The sequence below is a fragment of the Euphorbia lathyris genome, chromosome 7 (genome assembly GCF_963576675.1).
Source record: "Euphorbia lathyris chromosome 7, ddEupLath1.1, whole genome shotgun sequence".
In the NCBI taxonomy this organism is placed as follows: Eukaryota; Viridiplantae; Streptophyta; class Magnoliopsida; order Malpighiales; family Euphorbiaceae; genus Euphorbia; species Euphorbia lathyris.
Window position 1 is genome coordinate 63,357,887 of NC_088916.1, and position 23,651 is coordinate 63,381,537.

Consider the following 23,651-nt stretch of genomic DNA (forward strand, 5'->3'; position numbering starts at 1 on the left):
TATTTCCTTTTTCTTTTATAAATATTTACATTTTTTTAGGGAGAGATTACGTGTATAACTTATATTAATCGATAATAACAGAATCTGTTTAATTTAACTGTTGTTGTTTATAGTTTATTTGAAGTAAAATGGAAAAAAACAAAACTAAATGAGTACTTGGAATGCAAAATTAAGTTTAGAACTACAAAACTTAACAAAAAAATATCCTAAAACATTCTATAATTTTTTGAAGTTAGATATGTAAAGTTATCGTTGAATGGAAAAGAAGGAATTTTGTGCAATAAAATCAATGAACAGGTATAGCTATTTCAAGAGAGTTTTGTTGAATATACTAGTGTATGAAATATATTCGGGTCGAACAAAATCCACTTGTAACTTAAATTCAGGGCCGAATTTAAGGGTGTGCAAGAAGTGCGATGACATATGGCCTCCAAATAGTAGGGAAGCTATCGAGACTCTTATGGTATTGATAATCAAGATTTGGTTTGAGAGTTCAAAAATTTACAAACAATTTTACCAAAACCACCAAAAAATAATATTGAGTTATTGAAATGATTTTATTGTTTTCTAAATATACTTACTCTTTATAAGATATTATTGATTATACATGTTACTATTGCATTTATAGAAATGAGTTTTTTAAATTTTAAGTTACTTATTAAATATATTTATGATTAACCATATTATATGGAAAGTTTAAATGAATTAGTTTTATTATTTATTAGATGTGATTTGCTTGAAGATATTGATAAGAAAAGTCTAATATTAAAAAAAATGATTATTGAATGCTTAATTAATGATTCCACTTAAAAAATATTGTAAGAACAGTAGTGTTCACATGGACCATAATGATCACGGTGAATTTGGTCATTCACCGTTAGATGTAGAATGGTTAAATTTAAGTCTTAAGATGCTTTGAATCTCTACCTTAGGATTTTAATCAGCCTACATCTAACGGTGAATGATCAAATTCACCGTGGTCATTAGGGTCCATATGAACACTACTGATTATAAGAATGACTATTCTTACTTGATTTTTAGTAATCTAAAAATTGTAATTTTTCATCATTTTAATTAGACACATTTTAATTGGACACTTTTCCAAATTCGATATAGGACATTCGAAATCAGTGGTAGAGCCAGCCCAGGGCTAAGGATTCCTCCGACCACCGGCTCCACCTTTGAATAAAATTGGTTCGGTATTTGATAATCCCCTAATTTTATTTTATTAAGACATATTTATAGTATTATTTCAATGTTTTAAGGATCATGTTTTTAATAAAAAAAATCAGGGTTCAAAGAAACCTTATCTTTTGGCTTTTATTATCTATTTGATTTTATTTTCTATTATTATTAATTACTTTCTTTATCATCTTAGCTCTTTTAAACTATTATTTTACCAAAATTTAGGGATCTTAATTTACGAAATTAGCATTGAATATATAGAAAATTAAATGTCTCACGTTAGGCACTTTTAATTTTTTAGTCACCACACCAAAACGAAGCAGTTTTATCATGATGGAGACTAAAAAAATTTGAGTTTTGAAAAATTACCACAAACTACAAAGCTAAAATTACCCTCCAAGTATGAAATCCTGGCTCCGGCGCTATTTAAAATCTCTCTGCTTAAATTGTGCGGAAGAGGTTATGTGGGTAATTCGGGTTTGACCTAATATTATAGTCTATAAATAGATAGCTACATTCGCATATGTATTATATTATATTCGGATTTATAAGTGAATAATTCCTTTAACAAACATTTACCTAATTAATAACATACTAAAGCAAAGCAAAGCTCTAACTAAACTCATGGCATTTGAAACAAAATTCGTTTAATAATTTATGTTTTTTTTAATGTTTTTAAAAGATGGCTTTTTTTGAGTTCTTGAGATGCTTTGGGTAACCATATAATTCAATAAGTGGGATATTAAAAGATGAAGGCTCTTGGTGCTATCAGATGGATAAGACACAGAATAAGAACAATTGGGGGAACAATATTTGATTTTGATTTTGATCATGATTATTCAGCCTGGAAAAGCTAAATAGAAACAATATATACATCAATAAGAACAATTTAGAGAATATTCTTTATTCATTTTTAGAAACAAGATATACACAAAATACCAAATTGATTCTACATAATCCTTTTTTAAAATATTTCCAAGTCAATATTTGAATTAAATTCATTAAAATTGATGTTATTGTTTGTACATGATTTATTTCTAAAAAAAAATCAAACCATGATAATGATAATGAATGTTTTTGGGGAGTCAAAGGTTAAACTCATCATTATCGATGACAACAACAGCAGAGTAACATATTATTAAAATGTAGAAGAATAAATCAGCAAAGCAGTCTAATTGGAAAATGGTTGCAGTCAATTAATTTCAAAACTTTGATGGATCAATTATAGGTGAACTGTCATTGCTGAATTAAGGATCGCTTTTTAATTTTTTTTTTTTTAGATAATTTAGACCTAACATTTTTTGAAAAATGGAAAAATAAACAGAGTATAAATTTAATTTTATGATTATTAGGTAGCGCAGATTTAGTCGCCTAATCCTTCATCTATTCACACCTCCACAGATTAAGATGTATAAACGGATAGGATGAAAATGCCCTTATACAATTAGGGATGAGTGTTGTTCTGTACAATTTGGGTATTTGAAAATCTCTAAAATTGTAATGGTACAATTCCATTTGGTCCTAACGAAAAAGTCAATATTCAATTCGGTTTTGGATCTATTTTTTTGGACATTCGGTTTGGATCCAGAATCTCCAACATATTTACTCAATAATATCAGGAGCTTGAAAATATCCAATAAGCCAACGGTTAGTCTTAAAAAAATCAATAGTTCAATCCAATTCTAATTCTTTTTATTTGGATATTCGATCTGGTTCAAAAATATCCAAAATCCACGCTCAGTCTACTTCTAATAGCTAGGAATGCACAAGCACTTATGTATCCTTGTCTCCGTAAGTAAGAATCACATTGCATGAATTTTATTATGTGAATCCAAAATTCATCTGTATACAGCTTTTTAGCCTATAATTACTTCAAATTAACATATAATTTTATGTTAAAAGTATATTTACACTTAAGAAAGAGTCTATTACATCTGTTTTTCCTAAAAAAATTAACGGCTCTCTTTGAATTTTTAAAAGTTCCAAATTACCCTTTATTTTATCCAACAGTATTCAACAACTCTATATTTTTCAATAAAATTTGGTAAATATACAAAATAAGACACGTCCACCACATGTCAAAAAGAAAATACTAAATGCAAAAATAATTAAAAACTTTTGAAAATTAACAAGGTAATTAAAAATTTCGGATTATTGAATGTAATTAGATTAAAACACGTTACTAAACTCAACTTAAAAAAAGGGTAAAAAGTACAATTTTACCATACCCCTAATATGTTTGGGCTCAAGGTCTGAAGGAAGACAAATGTTGAAACAGAACAGTTGGGTTCTTTCACTGAAAAGACATTTTGCTCGGGAAAAGAGGAATGAATGGAAACCGGCAGACGGGTCGGGCCAAAAATAATTTGATAATTAATTGAATACTACAATCTTATTATTATATTGAAAAGACATGATGAAAGCAAGAAACAAAAAGTAGAAAAGATGAGAGACCTCATAAAGGTTTTTCAGATAATCAATGAAGATTGAGACTCAGCCAGCCAGCCATATGCTTTATTTGTTGGACTATGTCTAATCCACAATCAAAAATTAAAAGAACTTTGGCCCATCTTACCATCATATTCACTACCTCAAGCCAATTAAAACTAGCCAAATTTAATTCTATCATTTCCTTTCACACACCAATTATTAATTTCCTTCAGCATGTCTTTTTATTTATTTTTTTATATGTATAACCTTTTAACAAGGACATTGTCAAGATAAGTTTCCCAATCAAACAAAACTACGTCGTTGGTCTCCACCAAAACTGGCAAACAACATTTTGACCATAATCAACTATCTAATAGAAAAATAAAATTGTGAAAAATAAAAATTTAAGACTTATCATAATTAATAAATTAAACAGATTCAATAAAAAATAATACATTAATTTCAAATGCAACTCAATATATAGTTACATTTCTAAACTTGCCAATTTTTAAATGTAAATTTATATTTGAACCTACCACACATGTAAATTTATCGATGTTAGATCTTCTACAATGGTAAGAAAAGTGTTTGTATGGTAAGAAAAGTGCTTGTATCAAAGTTTTGATTTGATTGTGTTTCTACAACTTTAAAGTCTACTAAATCAATAAATAAGTTCTAATTTAAATAACCCCTATTTTGGGTTAAATAAATGCTTTCCTTGACTTATTAGAATTTCATTCCAAAACAACAACTACATCTAATTTTCATATTTCTTCTTTGGTTGTTTTGCTGAGATTTCTATTTTAGAGTAAAACCATCTAATGATTTATGAAACCTTTTGTTTTACACCATAATAACTGAATTAGCCATGCTGCCATTTGATTCTTACTAAAAAATAAACACTAAATTCTAATTTATAAACCCTGACGCCTATTCATAAAAATATTATTAACTAAACAAATCAAAGAATACACACATTAATATATGAAAATGACAAGAAAAATGGTAGTTTATTTGGCTGGACATAATTTAAATATTATGACATAATTATAGATAATTTTAAAACATTGCATTTCCGTATAAATTTCTCTTTTTAAATACTGATAAACAACCCATTAATCTTCAAGCAAAATCAGGACCTTAAACTCGAACAGCCCGGTGAGCCCATTTGCTTCGAAGCTTAGTATCTCACTAAACTCTTTCCATGTTCTCAAAATAAAGGCCTTCGAAGCTTAGTATCTCACCAAAGTCTTGCTTTACATTAGTTAAAAAGTGGTTAAAATTCATTCGGGTTAGTTACATGAATATCACAATTATTGTAAAAAAACACAAGTATGTCATAAGAGTGTCAATAATTCTAAATTTGTCAGAGATTTATAAATTCATATGGCATATGTCACGAATTCAATATTCTGTAGAATGGTGTGGGTGTGCCGTTTTGCACACAGAATTTCCTCAAATTTTCATGCTCTTCGAAATCACATAACTTTATACAGTTTCTCCTAGATATAATTGCAGACGCCATGGATGAGGGGTACTTGCGTGAAATTGTTGGCTACCTTTTCTAGAGTCTTCTTAATTTTTGAAATTTGAAAACTCCCAAAAAAAAAATTTGTAGTCCAAAGCAGATTCAATAGATTACCTAATTTGTGGATTTTCATTTTTGGTGATTGAGTTGATTCTTACTAAATTCTCCTTAATTTTGAGGACTCAAAAGTAAGAAAAAAAAAAGAAGTGAGAGAAAGGGGAAGTAAAGAAAAGAAGATGAAATATGACTCAAGTACCAATTGCAGACTCCATGGATAAAGAGAGGTGAAGAGGTAAGAAGCAGACCAATCGTAGGAGATGATGAGATGATTAAAATATTTCTTTAACTGTTTTAGTTTGACAAAAGTAAAATAAAAGGTGATGTATTGATAAAGGAAATAAAAGCACCTTTGTTAATTGTAATAATAAATTGATATATGTTTTTTGATCGTAATTTTCTCAATTCATTACCTATGAAATCAGGCCAGATTTCCAAAAAAGGCTATAATGTGAAACACTGAAAGTCCATATTCACCAAGTTGGGGTTTTAGCATGCATCTCTGAAGTGGAGACTTTTTGGGGTTAAGAAATCGTATGTATAGAAACTTTCCTGATTTGATTGATAATTGAAAATGAAAAGCCATGATTAGGTGCTATAGACGGAGATTTTTCTGAAGCAAACGTACAAGAGTTCTGCTGCCCTGAGTTCTCTCATCATCAACCATTTTCTTTCCACCTCTATTCCCCTGCAGAGGAAGTTAAAACAGAATCAGAATCTCCAAATGGAATCTGTTTCTTTTATTCCAATTCCTACTACATATTACTTGTGGTTTTGAATTTCGGCTGATGTTGATCCTTTGCTATATAATCTGATTTCCCAAATTTGAAGCAAGCATTAAAAAAATTCAGATAAGGATTAAAAATATTTCTAAAATTGGCATGTTGTACGTTGAATTTCCTCTACAAAATGGGTTAATTGACGGTACAACTATAAGCAGACAGATCAATCACAATCTCCACTGACGAATAATATTAACAATTCTGATGGCGAAATCTATCAGTATGGCAATTAGCAGGTTAATGACAAATTGGTATCAATTATTGATTTAGTTTCAAATGAGTCAATACTTAATGCAAAAAAAGTTCATGATCGTCTCAACACAATCAGATTAGTGTCAATTTTATACCGTGTTTGTAGGTCACACATAATCTTAATTATAAAATTAAAATATATAAGGGAATATAATAATATTTTTTGATTGACATTTATTCTTAACCATTAAAAATTTAACCTAAATCTCTTTAATAAACCCCTATATTGCACGGAAACGGAAACAGATATCGGAAAACGTTGTTTCTAATAAAAATTAGCTAGGAAACCATAATGGAAACGGAAAAGAAATGGAAACCGACAGTGAAACGCTAATGAAAAAGAGTTTACATGCAACATAAATAAACCCTTAATCCGGACAAGTTGCATATAATTTTACTATCAAATGATAATTGCAATTTGATTACCTTTATTAATGGGTAAATTACATTCATGGCCCTCAAGACTTTGCACTTACTTTCATTATGACCCATAAACTTCAAAACCGAACATTATAGCCCTAAACTTTACATTGTACTAACATAATGACCCTTTTAATATTAATCAATACGATCACACTCTAATAGCAAATAGCCCTCCATTATAGAACGGATAGAAATGAAATTTTGAGCAACTTTAATTCTTGAATTTTTTGGATTTGAAGTTATTTAGGTGTCGTTTAGATAGAAAAATATCCAAAAATTGTGATTCGGAAATTATAATTCGTGGTTCATAGAAAATATAATTTTAAACAACTTTAATTTTTGGATTTTTTTATTTTTAGATCATAATTGGTCTCTTTGACATAGTTAACATAGCAAAGTGTAAAATTCTGAGCCACAACGTTCGGTTTTGTAGTTCAGAAATCATAGTGAAAGTAAGAAGCCACAGATGTAATTTATCCTTCTATTAATTAAGGTGCATGTAAAACATAAAGATATAATATAATTTAAATATTCATATCATTTTCAAATTAACAGGCTAACATGACAGAATTTAAAAATTTGCATGTAAAATCAGTGTCAATTGAAAAATAATTCATTATTTAATAAAACACTAATACACTAAATTCATATCATATTATCAGATAATATATATAATTCCACCTCCAGGAACATATAATTAGGTATAAGTATCGAACTTAATTGACCAATTTTCTAGTTAGGTTTAAAATTCTAACTTTTCTGTTTGTCAATGATATAGGGATATTTTTTGCCGTTAAGTTGATGTATGTCTCAACAAATTACCCCCAAAGAGACGAAAAAAACAGCATAAGAAGGATTAAAAAACGGAATAAACTTACTTTTAGCTTCTCGGACTCATCTTCAATCCCCAGAACAGTAATATCCCTCAGTAATATTGATGAGGCAGGCAGAAGTCTCCTAGAGTAATTAAATGCCCACAATACACATTCAGGAATTCGGTAAAGGAAAATAAAATTGAACAATTTCAGAGAAACAGTAATCAGCTATGTTGCACAGAAAATCTTCTTCAGTAGCGTTTTGGTATTTCGTATCCATTTCCCTTTCTATTATCATTTGTTAGTTATATTTTTTAGAAATAATATTTACCGATGTTCATTTCGGTTTCAGTATCCACAGCATAGGTAATCAATGGTGTATATATATAACGCAAAGCAAGAAAAAGACAGCAAACCTCTTTGGTTTCTTCAAAGTCGACGATTTGCATGAAGCGTCCGATTTGATTTCACAATGTAGCTCAGAAAGGTTGTTCTGTTCGACAGATGCTGCATCTTCTTTGTGTAATGGTGGTAGATCAAGTGGTTTCTGAAAACAAGGAAGAGTTGGAAAAAGAACTACAAAATGTTAATCATATCCTACAATGAGTCAGACTCTAGCAGTTTTGACTTACTTTAATTTTTTGTAGATAAATTAAAGGGAAAGCAAAACATATCCTAACTATGCATTGATGACAAGGATATAGCAAATATCATGATCTGCATCCAAATCCTCAATATATATACGCGGACAACTGCTTTCTCTGAGCATTTCTGTACAAGTTTTCTCAATAAACAATATGAGAGTTGCTAATTAAAAAAAAAAAAAGTCCTTAGCAGCCTAAACTCACCTTGTTGTCCTCACAGAGTAAATCCTGATCCTGTCTTGGACAGTTGCTGCTTTTAGATGCCTTGAGGTTTGAAGAAAGCATAGTTGCATCCATCTAAGCATACAAAAAAAAAAAAAAAAAACTCACTGTTATTTGGTCTTCAGAGGATATATGCACAGGAAATCTCGATAAGTGTCTTGCTTTTTTCTTTCTTTTTTTATTCGAAAGAAACAAAGTAATATTCAAGATCACTTATACCTGTTCTGTAACATGCCGGTGGACTCTATCAGTACTCATGCACCCAGATGCCTTGCAATCAGGAGAACAAGTATTCGTGTCAAACTGCAAAAAAATATTAGATTAACTACTCAGGTTTTTGGGTGTGTCATATATTTTTGAGAATTATTGGTTTTTGCTAAAAAATGGGAACTTCACTTGGATGATTATTAAATGTTCAAGTCTTAAATGTTAACTGCAGAAATCTTCTCAATGATCAAGGTGAGTCAGTCTGATCTTAACAAATGCAAAGTAGCTTACATGTACCAGAGATGAAAAATCCTGAGCAGATCCTGGAGAGCTACCACATTTTGATTCCTCTATATCTGAAGAAAGAACAACCGCATCCATCTAAGAACAAAAAAGAAAAAAGGTTTTAGATCATATATGGGTTGAGAAAATCCCAACAAGGAAAACTTCATCACTGTACCTCATGCGCAACATCCTCATCGCCTCTAGGAGTACACTTACTTTGAGATGCCTTGTGATTGTGAGAACGATTATCAGCCTGAGAACAAGTCTGAGATATAAATAACACTTTGAGGATGTCAATATTCAACTATTGACAATTTAACACCTTGTAGATTGTTCAACGTGAGATTAGGCTTTTCAGTTAAATTTGGATTCGAATAATACTTAATAATATGATTGATTATAGAAGTTATCACAGTTCTGATGCAGAATGAACATGTACTTCCAATGAACAACATGATTTTAGTCAAACATTATAAAACAGCAGAGCAGCTTGAGTATGCCAAATATGAAATAGACAGAACATTTTGAGTACCAGCTAAAGTGGTTTTGCATTTGGATTTCTTGAGGTTTGAGGAAAAAACACTAGCTTCCATCTAAGCCAATGGTTACTGATTGTTATTAAACCTACTGGTAACCTCAGCAAGTTCCATGCCATTTCTTCTCAATTAAAAAACAATAAAGAATAAATAAAAACATAAATTTCAGCAGCATAGGTACTTCAGGAGTACTTGCACATTCAAATGCCTCGTTAAAGGGAGAATGACTATTCTCATCAGCCTGAAATTAAGCATTAACTCAATTACATCATAGAATCTTTCTCCAATAGTAAGATATATACTTCTACTCGTGCTCGAATCAATAATCATACATGAAAGGTGCTCATATATCAAAATAAGAATTGTGCTTGAACATTTGTTCACAAGATAAGTATGTGAATGGTCCCAGAACACCAGATTAATGATATTTTAATAATTTTTACTTCTAATATATATATATATATATATATATATATATATATATATATTTCTTACTTTGGATTAAAAATGAAAAATGTGAAAAACTGTAACACAAGATCTTAACAAATGCTGAGCAGCGCACATGTACCAGAGATGAAAAAACCTCGGGACATTTTGGAGAGCTACTATATTTGGATTCTTGGATGTCTGGATAAATAACAATAGCGTCCATCTAAGGAAAAAAAAAAAAAAAACCATTATTAAATGCTTTTGGAGCGTACACGCATTGGTGAATTCCAATAAGGAAAACTTCACCAACATTGTACCTGATTTGTAATATCTTTATCGCCTCTACAAGTAGACTTCCTTTGAGATGCCTTGTGATCATGAGAATGACTATTCACATCAGCCTAAGAACAAGTGTCAGATAAATAAACAATTGGTATGCCAATATGCAATTATTGACAATTTAACACATCACCGATTTAATTCAACTTTAGTTTAGACTTTTCAGCTAAATTTGGATTCAAATAATACTTAAATAGCACATATGATTCATTACAGAAGACATTGCCTTTAAGATGTAGAAACAAACATGTGTTCTAAATAAACATTTTCTACAGAACTTTATAAAACAGCAGAGAAGCCTGAGTATACCCAACGTAAAATATATATAACAGCTTGAGTACCAGGTAAAGTGATACACTGTAGTTGGATTACCAGATATTTGAGCTAAACACAGTTGCTTCCATCTAAGCTACTGACTATTAATTGTTGTTCAAGCTAAAATACATGGTACCCTCAGAATTTGTTCTTTATCTGAAAAAAGAAAATCAGTGTCATATGCACCTCATTTGCAGCATCCTGATCGTCTCCAGGAGTACTTGCACATTCAATTGTCGTGTGATAGGGAGAATTACTATTCTCATCAGCCTGAAAGTAAGTAATCAAATTATTTAATAACATTAGTAGTGCTAATTGTTTTGCAATAAAAAAATAAAAAAAAATATTTAAAAGGTGTTCATACTCATATGTCAAAATAACCAAAAGAAACTATTTTAATGGTCCCAGGATACTAAATTAAGCATATTTAATAGTTTTATCCCTTCTGTAATATGCATTTCAGATATTGGATTAGAAATAAAAAAGAAATATGAAAAATTGTTCGACTGAACTTTAACAAATGCTGAGCAGCCATCATATATCAGAGATGAAAAAACCTGAGCATATACTGGAGAGCTACCACATTCACATTCCTCAATGTCCGCAGAAAGAATAGTTGCATTCATCTGAGAACAAAAACCCAGCTATTAAAAGCTTCTAGAGCATACACACATGGATAAATCCCAACAAGCAAAACTTTGACAACATTGTACCTGATTTGTAACATCATCAATGCCTCTAGATGTACACTCACTTTGAATCGCCTTGTCATTGTGTGAATGAGAATGACTATTCACATCAGCCTAAGAACAAGTGTCATATAAATTGCACATGAGGATGTCGATATTCAATTAATGACAATTTAACATCTTACACATCAATTCAATTTCAGTTTTAGACATTTCAGCTAAATTTGGATTGGAATAATACTTAAATGATTGATTATAGAAGTCATTGCTTTTAAGATGGAGAAATAAACATGTATTCTCAATGAACAGCACAATTTTAATCAAACTCATATAGCAGAGTGGCTTGAGTATACCAGATATCGAATATCCACAATTCAAAATGAGCACAACTAAAGTGGTACTACATTTGGATTTGTTGAGGTTTAGGAAAGTATAGCCAATTCCATCTACGTGACTGATTACTTATTGTAGTTAAAGCTAAAATCTAAGTACCCTCAACAAGTGCCGTACTTTTTCCATTTAATTGAAAAAACAAAAGAAAAGCAAACATATAAGTATCATATGTACCTCATTTGAAGCATCCTGATCGCCTCCAGTAGTGCTTGTACATTCAAATGCTTTCTGATAGGAAGAATTATGATTCACATCAGTCTGAAAGAATTAAAACAATTACACCCAGAGAATCTCTTTCTCCAGGTTGATATGTTGAGGATTAATTCATTTTCAGTTTTGCTCCTTTGCAAATTGTGCTGGAATCAAGAATCATACTTGAAAGGTGAAAGTTGTGATTGAACATTTGTTCGAAAGATAACTATGTGAATGGTCCCACCCAGGGCACCAAATAGTTTTCCCTTCTGAAATATGCATGAATGCATGTATTTATGCCAAAGAATATATGTACTTTTTACGATTTACTTTGCACTAAAATAAATAAATATGAAAACTGTCATCCTTTTATTCAAGCAAACTATGAATACCATTCATAAAAAGTTTTGTTTTCTATAACAAGTAGTCTGTGCCATATGAATACAACAAAGCACAAATCTTTAATGATCTTAGTCAAAATTTCACCAAAGGACAGTAAATGAAATCTTAAATGGTATTATGGTAACATAGATGTAAAAAGCTTTTATCCCATACGTATAGAAGCTGGTATTTTACAGGATGTTTTTGGAACTGTGGTGTACTTCTTTCCTGAAGGCCAAAAGCACATATATTCAAAGTGAATAATATGTTTCTGTTTCTTTATAATTTGATTACCATAAAGATGATTATAGAATAAAACAAAGATGAACCTGAGAAAATATATCTTTATCTCATCCTGGAATGTGGCAACATTTTTCGCAAGTGCTATTTTGTTCAAATGCCTCAACCTAAGGGTTCAGCAGATAAAACCCTACGTTCATCTAAAGATTGAATAACTTTTCAAAGACTTGAATATATGATTACTATAGATTGTGCAGTGGCTTTAGGTTGCACATTCTAGGAGTTATCACAGTTGAATCCCTTTTGACAGAGGTCATCAGGAAAACACTTGCAAATTATCATTCATTACTTTGTGCACAAAGTATATTGGTATAATGGAATTGAGTTGTAACAAAACACAAAAGTTACAGCCATTAAAAAATATCCAACAAATCACTTAGAAAGAGGGGAAAGAAAGTAGCTTACTGGCTTACCTTTTGGATGTTGTCATATTCATTTTCATCCAGATATAATGGGACATCAATGTCATTATCTACTTTAAGAAAGTTAGCCCCCACTGAAATTTCCTTGCTACAAGTACAAAATGACTGAAAAACCTCATGCTCCTTTTCCAGCTGAATATATCTTGTCTTTTCATGTCTTAGATTCTCATTGAGAATTTCTATTTCTTTTTCTGCAACCTAATCAAGACTATGAGCACATTAATTTCCCATTAAAATTGGAAGTAGTAACCATGTCAAAGTATTGTGAATGAATAACGAAAATTAAAAAGCTATAATATAACCCCAAAAAAAATGAAAATTTGCATTACCCTAAGTTCTTCTTTGTATTCCTTCAAAACTTTCCAAATTGCTTTAGCAAAATTTTGCATGATTCTATGTTCCCTCTCTCCCCTAAAATCAGTACGATCTATAGATGGAGTAGCAGCAGTGTCCGGTTTGGTGATAATTGGGGCATCCGGGACTAAAAAATAAGTTGATCAGAATTTCCGAACAGAAAGAAAGGAAGTATATAATTAAAAAGGAGAAATCACAAAAAAGAATATGCAAGTCACCGCTACAACTGTTACATCCTTCTTCCAATTCCTCTGCACTCCTTCCTTCTTCAATCTGAAAGAAAAAAAAAACATTATACACAATCAGCATGCAATTGAACAAGCTTACTCGCTTAGAAATGAATTTTATCTCATACACTTAAGCCGTCAGAATGAAGCATCCAATTATTTTCTTTAATTCAAAAGTATCTAACAAAGGGTCCAGTTTCGTTAAGATGTTTTCTTTGCAACCCATTCAACTAATTGAACTTTAGACACTAAATTTCAATTTAAAAGGTCAAATTGGTCCTTATTTGGACAGTGATATATAAATAACTTAATAAAAAAAAGATGGAGTAAGAATATGAAATTGGATACACATGGAATTAGCTCATTGAAAAGAAAAATATAATACCGCATGAGCATTGGGGTCACAGTATTTCTTTCTTTTGGGCTCTTCAGCTCTAGAGAATGATTGTATACGCGGCCTTTTCTGAATAACTGAATTAGATTGTTCCTCGACATTATTGAACCTAGATAAATTATAAAAAAGAATCATGTTTATAAAGTGAAGAAACTTGAAATTTCAAAATGATGAAGGCCTGGAGGGGGGAAATTTTACTTGATCTTCATATAAGGTGAAGCTTGTCTCAGCAGGTAAGATGTATCGAGGTAATCCTCTTCTCCTGGTTTAACTGTTAAAATCTTCAATAACAAAGAGAAAATAGAAAATCTAATATAAGTAGGCACAACAGGTTTTTATCTGCTACACATACAACATTTAGTATCAAGTTTAAACTAGGAACTGCATACCAAAGCCATCCGCTTCTTCCCTTCCAAATAGTCTCTTAGATACCTAGTCAACTATTGAAAGACAGAATCAGATTGTTGTAAATTACAAGGAATCATTAACAGTGATGTTAGACAAAACTAAATAACTCCAATGATGTGTTAAGAAAGCATCAGATAAAAAAATCATAACAATCTGAACCACTAAGATGAATAGACCAAATTAAGAAATCATAAACCATAATGGAAAAGCGAAAAAAAACATTACCAAGGAGTTCTGAAAGTGCTTCTGCAATGGCTTCTTGGGGTTCTTCTGGTGCTCTAATAGTGACTGGAAGTACAGGAAATTGCAAGATATTATAAAAATGGATGGAGAAAGGGAGCATAAGGAAAGAAAGAAATTGTTAAACTACCCCAGATTATCTAGTCATTAGAAATATTGTGGCAAAATTATGAAAATGAAGCAAAAGAAAAATGATAAGCAATTGAATAGCAGGAATGCCTTGAAAAACCATAAAGTAGTGTGACGTACCCTTAGGCACAGGCCAAAAACCATCGACGTGTTGTTGATGAAATTACTTTCAAGCAATCTTGACCCCTGCAAAGATGATAAACCATATTGTGATCCAAGTAATCAAACCTGCACCGGCACCAGATAGAATGTAGGATGGAGGCTTGGTCACTAAACCTACTATTTTCACTTTCATGATGCTTATTTTTTGTTTAATTAGAGACAAAAAGCAAATAAGCCATAGTTATTAAAGGCGCATGGCGCACTAAGGCACTAGGGGTCCTGGAACCTTGGCACAGGGCGATGGCGCGCGCCATAGCGAGACAATACATAATTACAAAAACAAAAATTATAAAACTATAAAACTAACATAAAAATGCAATGAATACTAAATCATGACAATATTCTTAAGCATAAATAAATTTTAAAATGCAAAATAAACCCCATGTTAGAAAGCTAAAGTTGAATACTAAATACTAACTTCTACTCCTCATCAAAACTCTCCAAATCCATCACTCCTGTTGAATTCAAATTCTCGTTAGCGGCTTTGTTTCAGTTTGAATTTGTTTTCTGTGTGCTGTTCTACTAAACTTGTTCCTCTTATAATAAGACTTTGTCGCTGCCTCTTCTAACAGTCTCTTCCTCTTCTAATTTATTCAAACCTATAATCTGTCTTTCTTTTTAATATTTGTTTCTTGGAACCCTTCAGAACACTTGTTCCAGATATGTAACTGCCAAAAACCCATAAAACTGCCCCTAACTCACCGAGACGCGCCTTGGTGCGCCTTTGGCAACTGTCCCTTGGCGCAAAATGGCGCACCAGGCGCAAAATGGCAGTTGCGCCACGCCATGGGTGTGTCATGGCGCTAAGGCCTGCACCTGGTGCGCACCTTTAATAACTATGAAATAAGCTATCTATGAACAACAGATAGCATGTAGGATGGAGACTTGAACACTGAACCTACCATTTTCACTTTCATGGATGCTTATTTTGGGTTTTATTAGAGACCAGACCATAGTTCTGAAAGGTGCAAGGGGGTCCTGAAGCCTAGGCGCAAGGCACCCGAGGGACACATGGCGCACCAAAACAAAATAGCATATAAAATTATAAATAACAACCCTTAACATTTTTAAAATGACACAAATAGTCAAATAACAACAATTTTAATCATAAAAAATGCATGAGACAAATTCTAATTAACTATTATGACAGAATTATAATTCATAGTAAAATTTAAATCTAACCTAAAGACCAAAGTTCAACTTCAACTACACAATAAGTTACTAACTAATAGCCTAATAATAACTAATCTTCCTCAAGCAAGACTAGTAAACTTTTAGTCTTTATAGTCCCTATTCATCATCAAAGTCACCATCATCTCCTCCATCATCATATTCTTCTTCAAGGTTCTCAATCTCATCGTCATCTTTTTCTTTCTTTTTCCAATATAATCCGAACCCTTAATCCTAAAGATTCCGTATGGCTGTGATTAAAAGCTGAAAAAACCCTAAAAAATCGTCAAAGCCCTTACAATAGCGCCTAGGCACGCCTTGAGTCAAGGCGCGAGGGTAGCCAACGTGTGCCTGGCTGACATCGCCCGCCTCACACCTATAGAGGCGCTAACCCCTGCGCCTTGCGTCAGGCACGCCTTTGATAACTATGTTAGAGACAGAAAGCAATAAGGATGTTAGAACAATGATAATGAAGAATGTTCAATCCAACAGTTGTTTCAAGATATGATAAAAACAGATTCCCATCAACAATCTAGGAGCTAGAGAAGTTAGAATTAGAAAACATCATCCCAATGGAAAGAAATTATTTTCCACTTTTACATTGACTTATTAATAAGCAGTTTATTTACTCTAACTCTTAAACCTATGGTAATATATATCATCCAAAAAAATAAAAAATAAAAATCTAACTTTCTACATGCCTACATCTTTATTATGTTCACCCTGTGCGTCTACTGTACAACTAAAACTACAGAAATGCATACAAGTATTTACTTTACTTAAAATGCTAAATCATGGGAAGAGAAAAAGGTATATCTGGAAACCTGATTCCCAGTTCTCCTTTCTCTTTCAGCTCCAGCCAGGTCAACAACAGTTAGGACAGCATCGTTTGGTTGAACATCTAATTCTCTGTTGGACTTGTTACCAAGACTGTGTATGTTGATGATGCACTGAGATCGGCTGGAAACATGTTAAAAAGGGAAAAGGCAATCATAAATATAACACCCTGAAAAGTTACTAATCAAATAAGAAATCCGAAGAACATTGCAAAAGCTATTCAACACTGAGAAGCAACAACAATATAGAAGGAAAATGCAGCAAAAAATTATAAAAAGTCAATCGCGGAGCTAAATGCAAACAAATAAACACTAGGACATAAGTGCTCACATTTGTGTGTAGTTGTGTTGTGTGTATGTGTATCATAGTTATTAAAGGCGCTAGGGGTCCTGGAGCCTTGGGCGCCTTGGGCATCGCGCACTAGCGAGATAAGGCGCACTTACAAGAACAAAAATTATAAAACTATAAAACTAACATAAAAATGCAATGAATACTAAATCATGACAATATTCTTAAAGGGGCGGCCCGGTGCACTACGCGTCCCCGCTGAGCGAGGGTCCGGAGAGGGGTCCCACCACAAGGGTGTACTAGGGGCAAGCCTTCCCCTACCAATTTATTTGGTAAGAGACCGCTCCTAAGACTCGAACCCGTGACCTCTTGGTCACATGACAATATTCTTACGCATAAATAAATTTTAAAATGCAAAATAAACCCCATGTTAGAAAGCTAAAGTTGAATCCTAAAACCTAAGTTCTACTCCTGATCAAAACTCTCCAAATTCATCACTCCGAATTCCCCTTTGATGCTTTGTTCTGTTGACAAAGACCTTTTCAGTAGGAAGAACAGTCATAAAATTATTCTAATGATAGATATCAGAACGACAAATTAACACTTCCCTCCTAATTCTTAAAATCCAAAAAACTGTTAGATCTTTCATCAATGCCATCTATAAAGTTCGATGAAATGGGGAAGCACTGATGCAATAAGTACCTTGATTGGCTGTTTGTATTTGTCATTGCAGTTGCACGTTTCAACATGGCTGAAGCTATCAAGGATTCTGCCTGTTCAGCACTCGTAATAGGAACCTGTTCGCATGAGTGAACAGACAAAGGTCTTATGCTGAGTAACTATCTCAATAAAAAGAACGTATTTGGCAATGCAAGAAATATTATTCATATACAACATAAATAGCTATAACCTCTTGGATGCCTTTAATAGCTGACTGTTGCATGGACAACCCAGCTCCATCAGGGGATAAATCAAAGATTTTCTCTGCCTTCCCTTCAGAAGATATTTCAAAAATGGATATATAGAATGACCTGTAAAGACAGGAAATACTGAAATAACTCCTTTCATGACCATCAAAGAACATGATCAATAGTCATATTTTAAATTTTATATGTGAGAGATTAATATAGAAGTTATTCTTGGGACTTAACTAAAAGCTTAAGCTGATAGTTAAGTCTCAATAATAACTTTTATATTAATCTCACACATCCCCTCAAGCAAATGTGAGTTGGGCTTGAGGAGCAAAAGAGATATTTTACCATGTGTTGAAATTCAATCAGCAAATGAAGTTGTGAGTATTCGAATCATGACCACCTGATCTATGAAGCTTAAGCTTATAATTAAGGAACAAAAATAACTTTTATATTAATCTCTCACATTATCCTCTTGGCATTAACCCCGAAAGAAGTGCAGAAAATTTGCCAAGTGTAGGAAAAAAAGAAAATATAATCAATTACCTAGATTGCTTCCCCTGAGGTTGTTTAAAAATGTGTTGAAGTGCAAGTGGAACCATACCAGGTTCCCTGCCAGTCCCAAACACTGTATGGGTCTTTCCTGAACCACTAGGCCCCAGAGCTGCTAGCATTCCACTTTTTCCATTAAGAAATTCCTCAACTAGCGGCTTCACCATTTTCTCGTACACTTCACTCTGCGATAATATACGAAATATCAAGATCACTGAAAGAAATAAGGAAACAATCAAAACGGAAACAACGGAAGGCTTGCCTGGGATATATCGGACGCAAAAACATGTGAAAATCCTTCATACACGACGGACTTGATCCTTTTGGAATCTTGCAAGGCCTGGGGCGGGGCTAATGTCACTGATTGTGAATCATTAACTGATACACACACCTCGTTGTTCTTTTTCTTATCAGTCTGGTCTTTTGCTCTATTCTTCTTAGCAGCAGGGTTTTGGGGCCAAACATTTTTGTTTCTCAGCCTTCCATTTTGATCAGCTGCTGCTTTGGTTGACTTGAGAAGTATTAGAGGTCGAATCCTAAGGTAGACTTTGAGGTTTTCGGATACTGGAGGTTCAATTTGGGTGGAAGAAACGGTTTCTGGTTGAGGAATTTCCATTGATAGAATTTCTTCAGTAGGGAACGGAGTAATAGCTGGTTTCACTAATTTTGATGATGCTGGCGGAGGATTTGACCAAGGTGTAGGCCTTGCCCTCCGCGTAGGATTTCGGCGGACGGTGACGGTACTTGGACATGGAGGGGGACTCTTCAAATCCATTGATGTTTTATGCTTCCCTTTCTGAAAATTTCATAGATGTTGGATATTCTGTGTGTGCGATTAGAAGATGGAAAGACTCGAAACAGAGTTTCCCTCCCTTCCTCTTCAATTCAATTTGTGCAATCTCAAGTTTTTATTTGTGGGGGGAAATGTATTGGGAGCGATAACTTTAAATTTTAGGGCACGTTTGGAGGACATGCTCATTGTAGAATGGAAGGAAACAATTAGGGATTTTGGGGCTTCCAAGTAAGGTTTTGGTTATTTTATTTTTTTGTATTTGTTTTATGGGTTAAGGTGTAAAAATATACCCCCTAACGTTTTGGGTCAAGAGCAATTTTACTCTTAACGTCTAAAATGGTGCAATTTTACCCCTAACGTTGGAAGCCAAGAGAGCAATTTTATCCCTAACGTTGATAAATTGAGTCAATTTCAGATACTATTATAAAAACAGATATTTTTGTTCATTATTCTGCATCAATTACATAATAATTCGTTCTGAAAAAAGGATTTCATGTTTTTTAATTTAATAATAGAATTTGAGATTAATATTTATAAATTCGGTGAATTTTTTGAATTTTTTTGTCTAATTCGTGCAAAAAGATAGTATATTTTATTTTATTTTCATATCCCAACATATGTTTGTGATTTGTTACTGATAAAATGACACGTGTGTGAAGTTTAGATGATAAGACTAATGACCGAGAAGACAATTTGATGAATTATTTCTCAAAATGATCCAATTTATCAACGTTAGGGGTAAAATTGATCTTGGCTTCTAACATTAGGGGTAAAATTGCACCATTTTAGACGTTAGGGGTAAAATTTCTCCTGACCCAAAACGTTAGGGTATTTTTGCACCTTAGCCCTTGTTTTATTAATTCAATCCTTCTTTCTCTTTAGATGACTTTGAATTCAAAGAAAACAAATATATAGACATTCAATTTTTTAGAAAATAATTATTTTAAAATAATTAAAAATAAAAATTAGTAAATATTGCTTTCCATATGAAAAAAATAAATAAATAAAAAGATCAAAAGTGAAATTTTAAGTTTGATAAATAAATAAGTATACGAATTAAATAAAAAAGAGAAAGTATAATTTATTCAAAAATATTTTTTGAGAAAAATTTAAAATATATATAATAAAAAATGAAATTAAATTAAGAATAAAAAGGAAAAATAAATAAATATATGAATTAAAAAAAAGTATAGACTAAATAGAAATATAATTTTATAAAAGTATATTTTGTAAGAAAGGTAAATATTAAATTAAACAATTGAAAGACAAGATATCTCACGTCTGAGGAGCTTGAGGCGGCGATGGGGTTCTGACCAAGACTTTGTCCTCGCGTTCCATGGCCGGAGAGGCATCTTTCTCGATCGCCCACATATTCGAACGGAAGGCTTTCACTCGTCATTCTGGAAATGCCTCGAAGACCATGCCAATCCCTCCTCCGCCTTCCTTCGCAGATGCTGTGAAGGGTATTGCCAAAATCGCAATCCCGTCTCCGTCTGCGCCGCTTGTCTCCGAAGAGGGGGGTTTTATGGCGGTTAGAATTCCTCAGGATATTAACGAGGAAAGGATAAAATCGGTTCAGTATTCTGTAATCGGTCGGGTCACGATGAATAAAGGGGATCGTCCCTGGAAGCATGCAGACCTGAAAGCGAAATTGGGCCAGGCCTGGAAGAGAGGGTCAGACTGGAAGATGATTTCTCTTGGGAAAGGCTTCTATCAGATTGTAATGCCAAATGAATCTGCTCTTCAGGCTATCTGGGGGCTTGGAGCTATTTCTCTCAGGCCTGGGATTATCAGGTTTTCGCCTTGGTCACCGGGATTCAATCCAGAGATGCACAAGTCCACTTTCGCACAGGTTTGGGTTCGTTTTTATAACTTGCCTTGGGAGTTTTGGGATACCAGAATCATCGCCAGTATTGCTAGGGCGGTGGGTGTGCCTATCAGATTTGATCAGAACACTGTTAGTGGGGAATTCGAGCACACACCAGGGTGCTTATTGACGTTGAGCTGTCCCGTGAGATTCAATCCAAACTCCGAATTGATACGGATAATCAGAAGCATTGGGTATTTGTGGAGTATGAGAACCTGCCGGAGCTTTGTGGCTCTTGCTCCTCTATTGGGCATTCTTCATCTCGTTGTCGACGGAATGTTAATCCTCAAGCCCCTCTAGCCAACGGGATCAAGCAGGGGAAAGCTAGAGCCAAGCCTAAGAGGAAAGTGGCTAATCAGGAGGATGTTCCCATGACTCAGGAGGATAAGGCTCTAGATAGCACCGCGCTGCAAAACTCTATGCAGATGGTGATTCACAACGATTTTAAATCGAATGGCGAGGCAATTTCTTGGGCTGGTTCGAAAAATTGGGATGGCGTCAGTGAAGATTCTGGACACTCGGCGTCGGAGTCAGAGGGCTTAAAGCTAAAGCTCCCGATGGGCATGCCTAAAGAGGTAAATTTTCTCTCTGAAACTCATAAATGGACTCAGCATCTAATGATATCAATGAATAGGGATATTGGGATCAGGAATGAATATGCTGCAGAGAGCAGTGATTGGATTACTAAAAGAAGGAAGCCTAAGGCAAATTATAGGCTTAAAGGGAGGGCAAATCCTCATGTCATTATCTCATGATTATATTGTACTGGAACTGCAGGGGTATCCAAAATCAGGGTACCCAAAAGGCTTTAAAATTATTGTGCAATACTAATCATCCGGATTTGTTGTGTTTGTCAGAACCTATGACTGATTTTGGCAATATATCGCCTCTTCTCTGGAAGTCTCTTGATATGCAGCCTATTTCACAAAATAGCAATAACTCAATTTGGCTTTTTTTGTAAAATTGGCAATAGTGGCAGGTGCTTCACTCTTCTTGAGCATGAGCAACATATTTCCATTAGGTACAGTTTGAATCAATCTGTCTTCCAGATTTCTTTTGTTTATGGAAGCAATAACAGTGGAAGACGCCGATTGCTCTGGGAATCGCTTCTGGGAATTGAGGACAGCCATAAATGGGTTGTTCTGGGAGATTTTAATTCTGTCAGGGGTGCGCATGAGAAAACCGGAAGGTGCCCTGCTGAGAGCAGTTGTCGGGAATTTAGAAAGTTCATCCGGAACGGTGATCTAAATGAGGTTGACTTCACAGGGATACAGTTCGCGTGGTCTAATGGGAGAATGGGTGATGCCCATATTGAATGCAAACTTGACAGGGCTCTTGTCAATGAGGCCTTTATTGACAGCTGGGACAGGATTCAATGTTCTTCTCTTCCCCGCAGCAATTCTGATCATTGCCCAATTGTGCTCTCTTGTAAATCTGGAATGGTAAAAAAAGGTAGATTCAGATTCCTTTCGATGTGGACTACTCGCAGGGACTTGTATAGACTTGTCTACGGTCACTGGCACTCCTGTGCGGTTTCTCTTCCCCCGGCTCAGTTACTTTGTCACAAACAAAAAACTCTACGCCCTAAGCTTAAGGCTTGGAATTTTGAGGTTTTTGGATGCGTGGACACCAGCATTGTGGCTGCCCTGGCAAAACTTGAAGAGGTTCAGTCTAGTATTTCAAGGGATGGTTTAAATGATGTTAGCTTTGCCCAAGAAGCGGAAGCTCAGTATGATCTTGATCTACAATTATATAGGAAGGAGATGCTTCTTAGGGATAAAAGCAGGGAGAAATGGCTTCAAGCTGGGGATAGAAACTCATCTGTATTTCACAGGTCAGCCACGATCAGAAAGGTGCAATCCTCTCTTGACTCCCTTTTGATTAATAACTCTCTTATCAGTGATGAAAGCACGATTGCTCAGCATGTTGTTAATTATTATGAAACGTTGTTCACTGGTGATCTAAGATATGTTGATTATGGTGTAGTTAGCTCTGTGATTCCCAGTAGGGTGTCTGATCCAGACAATGAGTCTCTGATTAGGAGACCTTCAGATGATGAGATCCGTGCTGCTGTCTTCCAAATGAATAAGGACAGCTCGTCTGGGCCAGACGGGTTCGGAGGAGTTTTTTATCAGCATTGCTGGGACATAGTAGGTCCTGATGTGTGCAGAATGGTAACTAGTTTTTTTGATTCAGGCTATATGCTTCCAGGTTTGAATTCTAGCATCATTGCGCTCATTCCTAAAATTGAAGGTGCTAATGAAATTCAGCAGTTCAGACCCGTGGCTATGGGAAATTTCAGCTACAAAATCATCTCAAGGATTCTTGCCGACAGGCTGGCGCCAATTGCCTCCAAAATCATCTCGAATAATCAATTTGGCTTCATTTCAGGCAGAAGTATTCATCACTGCATAGCCGCGGCTTCGGAAGGGGTAAATTTGCTCAAAAAGAAATGTTTCGGGGGCAACATGGCATTGAAAATTGACATCAGGA

General features: G+C 33.8%; 1 protein-coding gene across 3 annotated transcripts; it reads right to left on the reverse strand.

Annotated features, from left to right (window-relative positions):
• Nucleotides 1-4,903: 4,903 nt before the first annotated feature.
• LOC136201331 (kinesin-like protein KIN-6) lies at nt 4,904-19,502 on the reverse strand. 3 transcript variants are annotated; one of them, XM_065991981.1, is made up of 26 exons: nt 18,761-19,502; nt 18,493-18,683; nt 17,946-18,066; nt 17,738-17,832; nt 16,735-16,870; nt 14,699-14,764; nt 14,435-14,497; nt 14,191-14,241; nt 14,000-14,082; nt 13,793-13,910; nt 13,399-13,453; nt 13,156-13,307; nt 12,818-13,024; nt 11,706-11,759; nt 11,163-11,252; nt 11,007-11,075; nt 10,636-10,719; nt 10,113-10,196; nt 9,935-10,018; nt 9,006-9,095; nt 8,837-8,926; nt 8,558-8,641; nt 8,321-8,413; nt 7,889-8,019; nt 7,536-7,614; nt 4,904-5,888 (listed from the first exon to the last, which is right to left on the reverse strand). In XM_065991981.1, exons 1-26 carry the CDS (start codon nt 19,271-19,273, stop codon nt 5,796-5,798), a joined length of 2,976 nt encoding a protein of 991 aa, XP_065848053.1. In that variant the 5' UTR covers nt 19,274-19,502; the 3' UTR covers nt 4,904-5,795. The 3 variants fall into 3 exon arrangements, with proteins under 3 accessions (XP_065848053.1, XP_065848054.1, XP_065848055.1); XM_065991982.1 differs by having other exon boundaries at nt 9,006-9,083; nt 9,929-10,018; XM_065991983.1 differs by having other exon boundaries at nt 4,905-5,888; nt 9,006-9,083.
• Between the last annotated feature and the right edge of the window lie 4,149 nt (nt 19,503-23,651).

Coding starts and splice junctions, on each gene's coding strand:
- LOC136201331 (XM_065991981.1), bottom strand. CDS start 19,273: ATGGATTTGAAGAGTCCCCCTCCATGTCCAAGTACCGTCACCGTCCGC. Junction 8,927..9,005: donor ATGAGGATGTTGCGCATGAG/GTACAGTGATGA, acceptor TTTTGTTCTTAG/ATGGATGCGGTTGTTCTTTC. Junction 5,889..7,535: donor ATGAGTCCGAGAAGCTAAAA/GTAAGTTTATTC, acceptor CTTCCTCTGCAG/GGGAATAGAGGTGGAAAGAA.